The sequence below is a fragment of the Notothenia coriiceps genome, unplaced genomic scaffold (assembly GCF_000735185.1).
Source record: "Notothenia coriiceps isolate Sejong01 unplaced genomic scaffold, NC01 NC01_scaffold00037246, whole genome shotgun sequence".
NCBI classification, from domain to species: domain Eukaryota; kingdom Metazoa; phylum Chordata; class Actinopteri; order Perciformes; family Nototheniidae; genus Notothenia; species Notothenia coriiceps.
In genome coordinates, this window is record NW_011369947.1 from 829,869 (window position 1) to 845,753 (window position 15,885).

The window sequence follows — 15,885 nt, forward strand, 5'->3', positions numbered from 1 at the left end:
CCTCTCAACATGTCTCTCTCAACATGTCTCTCTCAACATGTCCCTCTCAACATGTCTCTCTCAACATGTCCCTCTCAACATGTCTCTCTCAACATGTCTCTCTCAACATGTCCCTCTCAACATGTCTCACTCAACATGTCCCTCTCAACATGTCTCTCTCAACATGTCTCTCTCAACATGTCCCTCTCAACACCTCATTGTGCATAGGTTACGGCTGTCGTGCCTGCGATGACGATATGACGGACGCATGTTTCTCCGTGTGCTACCATAGGTTCACCGTAGACTCCATGTTGATGAAGCCGGGGTTTTTGCGCAGCTCCCAGTACGTGTTGTTGGAGACCCACCGCTCCCTGTGGTTGGAATCAACCACTTTCCTGGAAGACGGAGAAGGGACACATGTTAATGTAAAACTACGACAGAATAGAAGGGGCATTAAAGGTTACAAAATATGTACGCAGCCGTGGGAAGAGGGGTAATACTTCAGAGGAAAACTAAGAATTTCTGTGATTTAAGTCTTAATTTGATCAGAAACATAAAAAAGCATATTCTATGAGATTTAAAAGGAAAATGATGACGAAACATGAAAATGTTAAGTATTCTCTTATTTATTACATTTAAAAAAGAAGGGAAATTCGTAGAGAATAGACGGAATAATATGATATTTTGAATTGAATTTTATACAAGTTTTTATGTTTTAATGATATATTAATATGATAGTTTATTACTTTGTTAAACATACTTTACTATGACTTCCGGATGATGATTTAGTTTGCATTTTATGAAATGACCTGTGACATAATATGCAAAAAAGAATGAGCCATTTCTATACACCGCTTGATAAATTGGATAGAAATAATGAATATGTGCATTTCTGTCTTTGTGCATACACAGAGCAATACACATCTAATCTCTGTGCTTACTTGAAGAAGCGTGGCTCCATTTTGATATTGTTCTCCTCGTTCCACTTCCTCCTGACTCTCTGCAGGTCCTCAATGCGCTGCTTATCTGAAGAGGCCATCTCCAGGTTCCCCTCCTCCAGATGCCTGCGTGACCAAACATCATATTTCAGTTTATCAGATGTAAGTGAGATGCTGAACAAGAACAGCAACAGCATGTGAATTTACAAAACCTAAATATTATCTTGGCTTCTGAAAGTTGAAAAAGCCAACTTTGAATGATAAGTAAAAGTGAGAGTATGGACACTTTATAAAGGTCATCTCTGTCTGCACTCATCAGACAACAAGCAACATAACAAGCAGAGTACAGAGTGGTACAGTATTTGCACTTTGTGGCAGCAGTGTATTGGGAGCAGGAGATGTGACGCTGCACCTTTGATCGGGCCTGAAGCGGGCGTCTGTACGAGGCAGAGCATCCTTCAGCTCGGGGCAAAGCTCGTTCAGCTCGATGGCGAACCTGGTGAAGCCGTAGTACAGCTCATAGTCTGTGGGCATGGAGCCTGACGAGCAGAGGAAACAATGTTAACAAAAAATTAAATCGTCTCAGTTGATAACTTTAGTTCCGCACAGCCCGTCCTCTGGAATGCATCAGGAACATTTTCTGATTAAAACAATGTATGGCCAGTAAACCAGCACATACCTGGCCTCCAGACGCATTTGGCAGAAGGTGGGACACCACAGTAAATACCCTCATGCCATTTCCCAAAAAGCCTGTGGATGACTTTCCCTTCTTGATCCATCACAAACCCTTGCACCTCATTCACATTAGAACTCCAGTAGTTTCCCTGTAACACAAACAGTGGGTTTCTTTATTAGAATGCAGTGGATTTGAATCCCATCCTCACTGCTGGAGGAGTTTTACCTTAACAAAGGTGAGTTTGCAGAGGCACGCGCTGCTCTTTGTGTTTCTGATGGTGATCTCCCCGTAGTGTTCGATCCACCGTCGGCCACTGAGGATGTTGTGCACACAGGTGGTGACTTTGTTCCATTCATATTGATCTCCAAACCTAAATGAAAATACACGAGATCAGCAGATTGGCTGGTGTGCTGCAGGAATGACATAAGCCCATGAAGGTAAGTAATGAATCTGTCATAATAGATATTTCATATTAAAGTGTTGACCAAAGATAGCCCAAGAAGTAAACATTAGATTTAGAGATGAGAAAGATTCACATATTTTGAGACCTGTGTGCACTCAGACAACCCAAAGGGATGCCCTTAGGGGGAAAGCACTCTAAATAAAGAATTCCCCTAAAATGATATAGTTGTTTTAGGGGCTAAAACATCTTTAACTACTCCCCATAAAACACATTGAGTAGCTTCTTTGCAAGTGCTGTCTGTTCCTTAAAGCTGGCGGCGTGCAGACCTCCATCTACTGTAGTTAACTGACTATGGATAATACAATGCCCCTTTTCAAAAAGTCTGAACTGTCCCTTTAAGGCAGGGGTGGGGAACCTCCGGCCTCCGGGCCGTATACGGCCCGTGAGACCATTTGGTACGGCCCTCGAGGTAATTTATAAACACACGCAAAAAAGAAAAAAATTCAAGAAATCTAGACCGCAAAATAATTAAACAAGCTTGTTTTTCCTGGCCAAGGTCAGGGTCCTTGAACACAACACGAGCCTAACGTGTCATCACGTGGTATATGTCTCGTCTGACAGGAGTGTAGTTCTAACGGAGAGCACCAGAACGCGGCTCCGGGCCGGGACTTCACAAATTGCAATACCCATAAGGAGCCGTACACATGCCGCAGTTTTTGCGTGGCTGTGTCTTTAGTTGTAAGCCCAGTGGCGATCTGTTCATCTGTCATACTGATCAGACAGTAAATAACGTCTGGTTAGCTAGCTATGCTAACGAATATAAGAAGCTTTTTCTCCAACCAGTGAGGTAAAGGCACATCTTTATATGATCATTATAGTTATAGAAAAATAAGAGAATAAAGTAAACAGGTATACAATACTATATGACAGTAAAAAAAAAACTTGTTATTAATAAACAAGAATACAGTTTGAAAGGGAAGTGATTTGTAAAATAAATATCTGGATTAAGAGGTTGCTGTTGCTTTTTCTTTGCACAGCATGAAAGAAACGCAAAATGAATGGGCTGTGATTTGAGTTTTTTAAGCAGACGTTGAGTTCAATAATTTGTACGGCCCTCGAAGGATGTTGTAAAAATTGAAATGGCCCTTGAGAGGAAAAAGGTTCCCCACCCCTGCTTTAAGGTCTGAGGACATCTGTGGCTTTAGGGTTAATCAGTATACAAAGTTACCTGGGAATCATGAGGTTCACGGTCCCGATCGGCAAAACCTCCATAGACTTTCCCCAGAACTTGTTTTTCCATCTCACATCTGGTAAGGGAGAAAGTGAAAAACATCACATCTTAAATATAACATACTCACTCAAATCCTTGCATTTCTTCTCAATATATATAATAAAGAATAATCATTCAATGTTAAGCTGGATATCAGAGAACCTAAATGAGACTGTCCCATGAGGAGACCCCTCACTAATCAGGTCTGTGCCTACCTTGCCAGAAGGTGAAATTCTTGGACTCACAGTGGCAGGCGGAGATGGGGGGGTGGTGGCTCACCTGCGAGACCAGATCAAACAAACAGTCTGACAGCTGCTGTTGTTGACATTATGCATCATGTACATTTCTACTAGTCTCCAAACACGTTTACACACTAGGAATGTATTAGAGAGCTGAAACAATTATAAATAATCAATATAATACATATTTTTGTTGATTCTCTAAAGATGTATGAATTCATCTTTTCTGATTTTGTAAGCAAAAATCAAGAGAATTTTCCAATTTCCAGTTTCAGAGATGTCAAGATTTTTCCTTTACTTTCTGCTTATTTTGTAAATGACTCAATAATTAAAATGTTCCGGACCTTTTTGGTTGATATCATACCTGTTCGGAGAAAAAGCAGAAGCCCTTGTCTTCCCGAATACATTCATAACTCTCCCCGAGCAGCGGGTTGAATGGCTTACTTCCTGCTCTGTAGTAGGTGGATGAGTAGCCGGAGACGGCAAAAGCAGCAACGAGAACCTGCCGAGAGTCAAAACCAAACAGCCATTATAAACAGGAAGGGATTACTTGCTTCATATTTAAAGGCTTTGTCAGGAATAATCCCGACATTAGCATGCATTGGGCGCTATCAAAAGGACAGAGGAGCGATACAAATAAGCGGATCCAAGGTCGACAGCTGCATCGAAGCGTAGCGAGAGTCGTGACTCTGACTGGGACTTTTTCTATTGGTTGTGGTGTCGATCTTTTACAGTAGATAAACAAATACAGGTATGACTAGACACAACACACTGTAGGAGTCCACAGAAAACTGCATTATGAATAGCAATGAGCAACCATGATGTTTTTCTCATTTAACTTCCTTCCTTACCATGCGTTCAAAGGGGTCCTCGGTCTCAGCAGCTTTGTCCAGCAGCTCGCTGTACTCCAGCTCCTCACACATGCGCTGCAGGGTGTTGAGCGGCTCGTTGAGCTCCACCGGCATGGACACTTTGGACAAGTCTTTGCCGATGTTGTTTCTCAAGATGTTCCAGAGGTTGATGTTGCTGGTGTCGGGGCACGGCGATGGCAGGCAGCTGCGCCGCCCGTTACGGAAGGCACTGCCAGCAAAGTCTCCATTGGCCACTGGGAAGAGGAAGAAGAGAAAGACGAGCTGTTTAGAGACATACTCATTGCACATCATTATCTATGACAGTCTCTGCTCCAGGGCTGCACAGAATATATTGTTGATGTTGTCATTGAAAATCTGTGATGTTGCACAGAGGGATTTTTTTTTTTTACTGTTGTGTGGCTTTGGTGAATCCAAACCATTGCTATCAAACCACACTCACACAAAAACACTAACAAACTGATGAACACTGCAGGGGTAGGCCAGCAGGTTGAATTACTGGTCATGTTATTGGAGTCTAGTGGCTTTAAAGAGAGCATCGATTACGGCTTCATTTACCCGTCGGAAACAGCTGTCTGACTTAGGGATAAAGCAGTGAAAATATTTATAAATCAGCATACAGTTGAACTGAAATGCTGATTTTATTAAAAAAAAAACTGATTATGGATGAGTTCCTCGTAAAACCCCACTTAAAGCATCCCAACCTTTAAATCACCCTGAAAGAATATTACCACACCCAGATATTTTCCCAGCCTCATCATTTTCATCATCATGAGGTAGTATATTTGACTGTGTGTTATGTGACAAAGATGGAGGAGAGCGATGCCATCCCTCTCACAGATAGCTTTCAAAGAGGAGCCCTTGGCACGGAGCAACCCTGCAAAGTCAACTGCCTCGGCCGCGCTGACAGATGATCTTGCCAGAAGTGTCCGTGTCCGTTAGTAATGGTCATACGTGCTAATAGGGAGCACATGGATGCTTTTTGAACGGCCAATCATGTCGCAGGATTGGACTTACTTTGTCTGGAGACGTTATCGGTCACACTGGCGTTGTCCTCGGAAATGTTATCGCTCACATCGCTGACATATGACTCATCGTCTGAGCCCTGCGAGCGGAACAGGTACAAAGCAGAGTGAGTCAGTCCAGCGGAGTACAACACCAACTCTGATCCCAACCACACACACACACACACACACACACACACACACACACACACACACACACACACACACACACACACACACACACACACACACAGCGGCTTGCCAGTGGCTAACAAAATGCAGCAGTCGTCGGCTATCTGTCCCGCTGCAGTAATCATAAGATGAGACACTGCAGCATTTTCATATTTTTTATAGCGGACGCAATGAGGCCAGTGACGCCGCCAAAGTGGAACATATTGAAGCAACTAGTTGTAGCAGCCTCTATATGCTGGTGGTGGTTTAACCAACAGTGAAACACAGGTCTAATGTGCTGCTGCTGGATGGAGAATGGGGGGAGGGGTGGGGGGGCCTTGATTAATTTCCTTGTTGAGTAATCCTTCAACAAGGCTCAATGCATGCTTGGGGAGCTACAATGCTTAATGGCTCTTCAGAGACCACTTGTATTGGGAGCTGGGTGTTAGAAGGGGAGAAGGCAGTGAGTTTCAAGTGATGGCGAAAAAAACAAGTCGCTACAAATCAAGAGGAATAGACCGAAGAGGCGTGTTAGGATTCTGAGACTCAACTGAGGGATGAAGGCTTGAGGCAAATTGAAAATAAGTCCTCCCATTTGTTTGAGTTTCTATTATATGCTATCTCTGCGTTTCATGCTGCTCTCATTATTTGCTGACTGACTCCAGCTCCATCAAAGTGGCGTTTTATCTCCCCAGCAGCAGGGCTAGTGTAACGCCTTCCTTCCTCCACAACCCCCCCCCCCCCCCTCATGGACCACAGGACCACACTGACGTATTTTCTTTATCACGCAGCTGTCCTCCGTTTTACCTCATTCTCCGACGAGCTGGCTGACAGAAGAACTTCCTGGGCATCAAAGAATTCGGAGACAGACTCCGACATGGAGAGTCGACTCTCATTAGAGGCCTGCTGAGTCAGAGGGATCCCAATCTGTTCTCCAGCCTGCAGGAAAAAACACACATTGCGAACACACATGATGCTCACTGCCCCTTGCTGCATAATGATGACACGTTGAAGAACCGAAACAGACCTGGATAAACACCATGCGAAGACAACACAGGGTTCATTTTGCAGCATGTGTATCCTTCCCAGAGGGCAAGCTCCCATCCGTTTCTAATTAGTCATTTTTTCCATTAACCTTGATGTCAGGCTCTGCATCAAATAATGATCCTTTAAGCTTACCTGCCAGGGTGAACCGGAAAAAAACATCTATCTTTAGAGACAGAGATCAATAATGCAACTGACAAATGCATGATGCAAACACTACAGCTACCCGGGTCAGCCCTCGTAGCCGTGTTGCTTCAACAGTGTAAGAGTCAGACATGAGCTCCGTCAGTGACACACTGACCACAGCGACCTACCTCGTCAGGCGTGGAGACGATGTTCACACTGACAACTTGTTCAGTCAGGACAGACTCAGAGTGGATGCGGTTGAGTCGGGTTCGAAGTTCTGCGTTTTGGGACAGGGCCTGAACAATAAAAAGTGTGGTTTACTTTCCAAATGCTTTGTGGTTTATCTGTTTTTGTTGGGCAGGGGTTTGAGGGAAGTTTTAATCGTTGATGCACTGGGTGTAGATCATTTGAAAGGTTTATAATCAGGGTCTGAAATTATGTTTTCTTTTTGTATCTGCCATTTCTGATATTTATGTGGAACGCATAGAACACTGAATTCGTGTTATCGTACATTAGAAATGTGGAATATTGAGCCTGTATTTGGCAGGGTGCAAGTACTCATTTCATTCCCTGCTTATAAGAAAAAATAATCCCACATGTTTGTTGCTGCAATTCCTCCTCTCCATTCAGGCTGTGGTGAGACCCCTTTACTGTAAAAACATGGCGTCAGAACAAGCCCCAGTCCTTACAGGTCACCTGCAGACGATATGGTGTCAGAAGGGTTAGCCAAGTGAGTATCTCCCAAAGCTACAGTCATTTCAGTATGAAAGGATCTCTTTGTGAGTCCATGGACAGCGTGTTCTTGGTTGGATGAAGATACCACTCCTACGACTAACTCAAGACCGCTTTTATTGTCTGCCATATTTTGGAGAGTCTCTTCACGGTTGATTTGGGCAGGAGGAATGATCACAACAACAGATACGTTTCGCGACATGCATATGGGCATGTCATTTTGTTTTAAGATGGACTTGACTTCTTTTAACTGTCAAATGGAGAACAGATGCCTATTTACACATCTGTCAGATTGGGAGCAACATTATCATTTATTTGAAGTTGTGTTTCTGTCCACCTGATGAATGAAACTCTGATATTCAGTCTATAGTAAGCTCTGTTTTTAGTTTTCACCAATTCCTGAAGGTAACTGTTTAGCTGCTCAATGCGTCACTCTGTCCATCAGCCAGCTGCTCCCAATGCTCGTTGTTTTGGTCAGGTAGAGCACAGTGGGTTCATCGGAGTTTTGTTTTCTGAATATATCTGACCACTGCTGACCAAAACCAAGCTAAATGGCACTAAAACAGGAATAAATCTGCACTTTGAATGTAACTTTTAGTCTTACATTTTTACTGCGAAAACATCTGGCTCATTAGTGGCTAAACGCTTCACTCCACGTTTCACCAGCCAGCCGATAACCTTTTCTGCTCTCTTGGTGCTGAGCAGGTAGTGTACTGTGGATTTATGAGAGGTGTTTTTCACTGAAAACAGCTGCTCACTGCATCCACAAAGCTTAGCACTAATAAGAGCAGAGAGAGCAAACCAAAACCAAAACAGTTGCACAACTTAAAACCCCCCAAAAATGAGCATGCTATAAAGCTCAGTAGAGCTGAGGTCAAACGTAGAATCAGGCGGTGGGTTCATCTTCAAATACCAGACCTTTCATGAACAAGTAGTGATGTGATTTGACATGCACACTTTACCTAAATATGTGTAAAGCATCAGCAGCTGAAACAACCATGAATCCTGATTATCAGCTTCCTACAGAGCTTTGCCTTAAAGACCTGACCCTCAGCCTAAAACAACATTGTGACACGAGCATCCAATTAGGAACAAAGCGGGACGCAGCAGCAGAAACATTTGTCTAAAAATGATGTTGACTGTTAGCAGAGGAAGTCCAATTAAATGACTGGGGTAGAGAGACAGCCCTAAGGAGCCGAGTTAATGAAGCGCACAACACATTTTTCTCTCACCAATTAATACGGGAGAGATGATTGAACTTTCACTTGCCTGCTCTCTCCTCTCCACACCTCATCTTTCTCAAATGTGATTACAGTGACTGCTTGGAATGATCAGTAGTTTGAGTGTTTCATCTGACAGCCTGTCATCGTGAGCGTGTCTAACAACATGACAACTACAAAGGGTTTGAGTAAACACACCCAAGACACATCGCTCAAATCATTGCAGTCATTTCCCCGGGATGTCTTGATCACTCTGGGGAATTACAAGTTAAAACAGCATCATACTTAGCATTAGGAAGGGGACGTATTTCTTACAAACAGCTCTGTTGAACTACCCTTAATTAATAGTGGAGGGACAGAGGCATTATGGGTAATGGTAGTGGGCGGCTCATTACCTGTGACAGAGACTTCCTGAGAGAGTTGATCTGGGCCGACTGGTCCGTCTGCTCCTGGTCAGACAGAATCTGTTTGATCTTTTCTTTCTCGATGGCCACCGTGTTGAAGGCCGACTTCAGCAGCGAGTGGACTGCAGAGAGAGGGATGGAAGGAAGATTTGTTCACAATCCCCGCATGAATGACATTGTACATGCATTTCTTTTCGCAGAGAGTTCTGAAACAATTCAAATGTTTGATTACAAAGATCCTGTGCCACGTAGCTTCTGTAAGAGTTTTCTAGGTTATTTAAATTCATCTGTAAAGTGTCTTAACATAAGTGATTATCTTGCTTTATAAATAAAACATACTTTTATAATAAGCATAGCTATATTGAATTTACTCAATAACGCATTGTGTTAAAATAATTAACTTAACAGTAAAACGACCTGGGACTTCATTTAAAACTTGTTTGATTGTCACAGAAGCAATTATTTTTATAAGAGAAGCAAAGCCAAAACTACTGTACTGTATGAACATTTGACTCAGGTTGTTAGAAAAGAGAAAAATGCTTTAAGATTTACATATGAAAAGAAACCACCGGGACCTTTCTCACTGATAACGCTGCCTGTCTACCTTTCTGGGCGATGGTGCAGAATTCCTCCTGAAGTTTGATGTAGTCACTGGCAGACTCTACGCTGTCCGTCAGCCGGGAGGCAGGGGCTTGAAAGTCCACCAGCTCGGCACACAAGTTGGGGTTGGAGGAGTGGAGGCGGACGGGGGACATACTGGCAGACAGAGGGACCTGGAAACAGGCCCAGAGGACGGCTGTCAATCAGCTGAGAGGCACAGTAATGTGTTGTGTGTCTAGGACCCTGGTCCTATAAGGCACAGTCAAATGTTACTCATTATTCTGTCCAAGTATCTGCATTTCAAGAGAGAGGAGTGTCAGGCTTTTCTCATAACGGTCCTAAACATGCAGGAAAATACCAAAATATATGTCCTGCTTCCTCATAATTCTGTAACTACTGCACTACTGTATAAAGAATCCGGGTCATGACGGTCATTAGATATCAAAAACGAATAAATCAAAAAGAAGATGGACATGCTGTTCGAAACTAAAGATGGGACAGAAGCTGCATTCCTTTGTTTTTTTAATCCAGATGTCTTTGAGCTGCTAAATCTAGAACTGTCTAGAAATCTATAGATTATTGAGAAGCTTTTGAATTTTGTGAGGGCAAATCTGTTCATTAAAGGACAATCTCTTTTATAATTGGTTGATTAAATAAAAAAGCAACAGTGTATAAAAGAACATTTAATCTTTTTGTGAAGCATAGATTCATATATTAGGCAGAATAAAGCACAATTAGCAGAGATGGAAAAATCTTTACTCAGGCCACGGCGCACCACAATAATGAGAGCCTGTTGCTGTGGGGACTGATTAAAGAACAAAAAAAGATTAAGAAAAATAGGCTGAAAATGCTGGATTGTGTAGGTGTGATGCAACAGCCTCCCCTCTCGAAAATGGTAAAAAGAGCAGGAAAAAGAGTGGGAGTACATTTTACATTTGACTCTTTCCCAATAACACTTTAACTGGACATACAGGCTCATACAGGAGTTAAATCCCTGACAGTTACATAACCCTTACCTAACCCTAACCCCGAAAGTGACTGCACTGTGCTTGTGTGTAAAATGTATGTTTATTCAAATCAAAATCAAGTAAAATACAATACATGTTTTTATATATATTACATTTAATATATGCATATATTGTGTTATTAATAAATGAAAAAAACATGTTGATATATGGAACCATAATCAGAGGAAACGGAATAATAGCATCAGTTAGAGTGTGTGTGTGTGAGTGAGTGAGTGAGTGAGTGAGTGAGTGAGTGAGTGAGTGAGTGAGTGTGTGTGTGTGTGTGTGTGTGTGTGTGTGTGTGTGTATGTGTGTGTGTCTTATGAGGCAGAACTGTAAATCTGAGAGGTACCTGAAGCTGGAATTTTGCGTCTTTGCCGACACTTTTTGTTCTCCATCTTCTGTTCAAGCGCTTTTCTTTCTTTGACAATTCTACACAATTGCTCTTTGTGGCACACGTGGATCAAAATATGCAAAATGTGGTTAATAGGACAAACAAGTCACAAATAAAACACAAGCCCACACACAAATTGATTGCAGTGAAATGGCAAAATCAAGACTGCATTCCCACAGATGAGTTGCAAAACAAAACACTGAGGTAGATGTGTGTTGTTAAAAATAAAAAGTGTCAGCCAAAAAGTATAGTTAATAAAAATGTAAAAGATGCTGATCAGTTAGAGATGCACTAGTATACTAAAAGTGTTCCCCTGATTTTGCATGTGTGCATGCATGTCTCTTTATGTATTAGTTTTTTTACCTGCATTTCTGTGAAGTTGGGTGCTGACTGTGTCCTTTGAAGAATCTCCAAACTCTGCAGGAGCCGGCTCAGTTCGGTCAGGTTGGACTGGCATCGCGAGAGCTCTGAAAATAAAATTCACACCCACACACACACACATGTACAAACACAGTGTTATGTGTCATGAAATGGTCATGAATCCTCTTCTTATGGTTCAGAGAAGAGTCTACCATAAGGCCTGAGGAATGTTTTATCTTTTGTGGCAGGTCTTCTTTATTGTTATTTAAAGTCAATACAAAAATTCAATAAATTCCAATTACAGAATAGACAATGTTTCTTCTCCAACATAACCCCAACCCTAATTTAGCATTTCTATATCATTCATTAATCAAACAGAATCAATTCTACATCTTAAAATAAATACATTTAAATAATGTATAACGGATGAAGTGTCCAAATGGAATCCAAAAGGCATGTTTTTAATGTACAGTTGATCCCAGCACGAGGAAGAAGATGACACCCACCCTCTGAGCACTTGTACATCTCCTCTGACTCCTGCAGCCAAGCAACCACCTTGCTCTGGCCGTTGCTGTAGGAGGCCGGCAGGCTGCTGTTGCTGCTCGGGGCAACCGGCTGCCACGGCAAGCTGCTCGGCTTGGCCTGCTGGGAGGCGACATGGGGACAGACACTCAGATCACTGTACACCTACGAACTGGTTCAACTGGTTTGAATCATACGTTAGTTACTTATAGGGTTTGACAATGTGGAAAAAGGAATGTTCTGGATTCTTGAGTTAGAGAATCTCTGAATAAGATGCCAGAAAATAGGGAGAATTATCCGTCAAAATGATGGATTTAAATTCCTTGTGTGGTCGGATTTAGAACAAATCATCGCATGAGAGAATCTAGCAGCAGCATATTAAGCACACTTCTAGTAATTACATTTTCTTTCAAGTGACTCAATTTCAGGGTAGATCACTGCTATTAAAATGGATCTCTTTTACCATCCTATATGAAGGATCTGTGCTGTTGACCTACTCACTTCACCTACCTGCAGCAGCCACAGTAGATAACTGTGCAAATGTGCCTAGCTAGAAAATGAGAAACCCTTTGACATACAGCAGGGCTAAGAAGAAAATAATGACAGATATAATGGGCTGTATTATCATCTATTAAGAGCATGTTGAAAGCTTCGTTTATAAGGATTTATTTGTATTTGCAAGAGATGTTGATAGTCCTCCCTCCAAGAACTAATTCTGACTCTTGGATTGGAGTCTCTTATTTAGCTTTTCTTCAGGGAGACCTCATCAGGCTGCAGCCAGCTGCTCTGAATCCAGATCCTACTGATCACCTCTAATGGCCGCACCGAGATACACTCCCAGGAGATCCTGCTCTGGCGGCATCCTCACATTTACCTCACGTTCAGACATGCCAGCAAAGACTAGGGGTTTACACTAAGTGGAGTCTGGATAAAACAACCAGGTTCATTATCCTAATGAAGAGTGTAAAATTACCTTTCCAATCAAGGTTACTGCATTAGGCAGATATCAGTCTACACAGCCCCAGCCCTTAGTCCCACAGGGTCCTTGTTGTGACAACAATGTGGAACATGTGTTGAGATCATTTATGTAAAACAGTGACATATAAAACCTAAATGTAGACATGTTAGATTGGGGTCATTGAAAGGACAACATTGACTGTTATGTCTTCCTGTCACTACTGTGAATGTTCAGTGAGTTGAACTTCCTCTCTTCTGGTATTTTGGTTCACTATCGCAGTTTATAATAAAACAGAACTAGGCAGTCTCTCCTTCCCCATGACATACCCCGTTTGAATAATTGCACTTTGCTCAGAGAAACTGCTTTTAAGCTTGATACTCAGGAGGAGTATGAACTGAAATTACAACTTTCCTGATCGTATGCAGTTTTCATCCATGTCGGCTCCAAATACACTTGCTTCATAATTTGAACCTATTTGTATGAAATTGTCATAATTATCACAGCTATCCTGGATAAAGGCCAACAACTTGAGTCCAAATCTATGTTTGTGCCACATTTTTACAAGAAGTCACATTTTCGGCCCAGATGATTAATTGATTAGTTGAGGAAATAATCCTACAGTTCATTGTTGGGAGGTCTCACCTTGGCTTCGCTTACCACACTGGAGGCCGGTTGGGGGGACTCCATGGCAGCGGGTGGGGGAGGGAACGTCCGCATGGTGGCCTCTCGGGGAGATCGCACAATCTCGTTCTGTCGGTAAAGCCGGTGATGACGCAACTTGGAAACCCAAGCATCAAAGATGTCTTGAGATTTGACCTGGAGAGGAAGACAGCTTGAATCTCTGCTCGGATGACCTCCTGTTTATCTTTATTGACAGGACAGTATTGACTCAGTGTTACCTTCAGGTGGTAGATGTGCTCCTCCGTGTCCAGGTCGATGCGTCGGGCTCTCTTCTTGATGGACATGACTGAGAGGCCGACGTCAATGCTGCCATGAAGCTTGCCTTTTTGGATCTAAAACGGGCAAAGACACACATTTTTTTTTTGTGTTTACTCAGTTAGTCAAATAATTAGTACATTTTGTACAAAAGGGATATCCAGCTATTACCAAATACCAACACTATAAGTCTGAAGGAAACTCAAAGATCCTCCCTGCTGTAGATCACTTGTATTCACTTCATCAATGTTTGACTCTTCAGATAAATTCAATAAAAAATTCAAAAGGCTTATAAAAAAGAAACCTTAAATGATTCAATTGATTATTTGATCAACAGAAACTTTGATGACAACATTTTTGATAATCAATGAATTGTCGACATTAAGGGCTTAATGTAACAGCAGTGTCTCGTCTCATTCGAAAAATATAGATATATATATAAATATATACTATAATTTAACTAAAACAAAAAAACAATGTAAATTGAAACGTAGGATAACTTGAAATACCTTTAAATGTAAGTACAAATATGATTATACATGTTATGACAATTAAGTAGAAATGCCAATCATTCACAGATTCTGCCCAACGAGCTGTAAAGACGTAATGCTTAGCACTCTCTTATACATATATCATATTTAAATCATATGTTATGGTTGAGTTATATTGTTGGTTGAACAAAATATTCAAGAGTGTCTTTCATTTGGACATGGATTTAGGATTTTCTCTTTGCTGTTTTCCCCTTTATTGGATAGTTTCAAGACGTAGACAGGAAACAAGGGTTTCTAAACACTAAAACATTGTAAATAAAGTCAAACAGCAGTTTGTGTGATGCTTTGGTTTCTTCCGTTGTGTGTTGTATTTTCATTCTGTCAGTAAAATTGTACATTACATGCAAAGTTTTCTGAAAACACTGAACATCGTGACCGTGTTGCAGATGTTTCTGCTGACTCATTGCCGAGCTGATGTCAGACCAGGCTGCCCTGCCCGGGGGTAATAGTCAGGGTTACTTACATCAATAGGGGTCTTGGAGTACTTCAGGATACCATTGTCCAGAACAAAAAAACGCTGCAGAGAATATAAGCACAAAAACAATGTGTTAAATAACAGGAAGGGCAAACGTAGAAAATGGATCACATTGTACTTGTTGTTGTGGTTTCAATATAAATATATATTTTCTCCCGATTAGCTGTAGGCTCTGTGTGTTCTGTGGTGTTGTTAGTACAAACATGCTGACGACAGGGACTGGTTTCCACTGTTATTCAAGTGTTTTGCGAAAACAACAGTAACGCTAATTCTGAAACTTCAAAAGGAAACAGGGCTTGGAAGAGGCCCAGAGCACGAAGCGAGGGTCAGGAAAGGGGAACCTATTTCTTACTAGACAGCAAACTGCTTAACATTCAAGGAGCGCCTGTGTGTGAAAGTGTTTTTCCATCAACAAAAGCTTTTGTGTCTGGCTGTGCCTGAGGAGCTTACCTTGTGCCAGCCTTTCAGGGGCCATTTCCGCTTCTTTAACATGAACCCCTCGTGTTTATCGGGCCTCTGGACGTTGCTCTGGCCGATTTTCAGCCCCTCAATGATTTCCCAGCTGTCTGCCTCCTAGAAAAAAAGAAAAAAGAACAATACCATTTTATAAATAACGCACTCACTCCTCTGGAATAAGAAAAGAGGTGATACACTTGCTGGTACCAAAGGAAAAATACCCCTGTCAGGCCCACAGAGTGAAAAAGGCAAATCACAGGAATACACTTAAAACGTATTCTTCTTCCACTAAACTACAAATTCTAAAGAATACTGCCCGTTTCAGATTCCCCCTGCTCTCTCAGCATTTCCACCCCATTAGCTTTGCCCTGACTGGGCTCTTCCTGGTGGGTCTGTAAATCAAAGTGATGTTTGTGGAGCAGAGAGACAGCAAAGTCAGGCAGGGACAGGTGAAACACACGTTGTCCCGGTGGTGGGGGTCATGATCCACTCAGCGTCTTCAGAAGTTACAGTTTGATGTTTTATTAATTTTCAGGCTTACTGTTACTGTA

The 15,885-nt window shown here is 42.0% G+C and overlaps 1 protein-coding gene across 4 annotated transcripts; it reads right to left on the bottom strand.

Moving 5' to 3' along the window:
• Positions 1–119: 119 nt before the first annotated feature.
• On the bottom strand, positions 120–15,447 carry osbpl6 (oxysterol binding protein-like 6). Of its 4 annotated transcripts, none has more exons than XM_010794486.1 (21): positions 15,329–15,447; positions 14,867–14,920; positions 13,816–13,929; positions 13,574–13,732; positions 11,943–12,081; positions 11,440–11,543; positions 11,035–11,127; positions 9,680–9,848; positions 9,067–9,197; positions 6,908–7,015; positions 6,357–6,488; positions 5,392–5,479; positions 4,357–4,610; positions 3,870–4,007; positions 3,482–3,545; positions 3,225–3,303; positions 1,819–1,963; positions 1,597–1,741; positions 1,330–1,456; positions 921–1,043; positions 120–374 (listed from the first exon to the last, which is right to left on the bottom strand). In XM_010794486.1, the coding sequence occupies exons 1-21, from the start codon at positions 15,368–15,370 to the stop codon at positions 263–265; spliced, it is 2,520 nt and encodes an 839-aa protein (XP_010792788.1). In that variant the 5' UTR covers positions 15,371–15,447; the 3' UTR covers positions 120–262. The 4 variants fall into 4 exon arrangements, with proteins under 4 accessions (XP_010792788.1, XP_010792787.1, XP_010792789.1 ...); XM_010794485.1 differs by having other exon boundaries at positions 13,559–13,732; XM_010794487.1 differs by lacking the exon at positions 11,035–11,127 and having other exon boundaries at positions 13,559–13,732.
• Between the last annotated feature and the right edge of the window lie 438 nt (positions 15,448–15,885).

What these genes read in the sequence shown, in the direction of transcription:
- osbpl6 (XM_010794485.1), bottom strand. Translation starts at nt 15,370, where the DNA reads ATGTTAAAGAAGCGGAAATGGCCCCTGAAAGGCTGGCACAAG. An exon ending in ACGCAAAATTCCAGCTTCAG is followed by an intron (nt 9,849 to 11,034) that starts GTACCTCTCAGA and finishes GCCTGTTTCCAG; the next exon opens with GTCCCTCTGTCTGCCAGTAT. An exon ending in GAATTTCACCTTCTGGCAAG is followed by an intron (nt 3,304 to 3,481) that starts GTAGGCACAGAC and finishes CTCCCTTACCAG; the next exon opens with ATGTGAGATGGAAAAACAAG.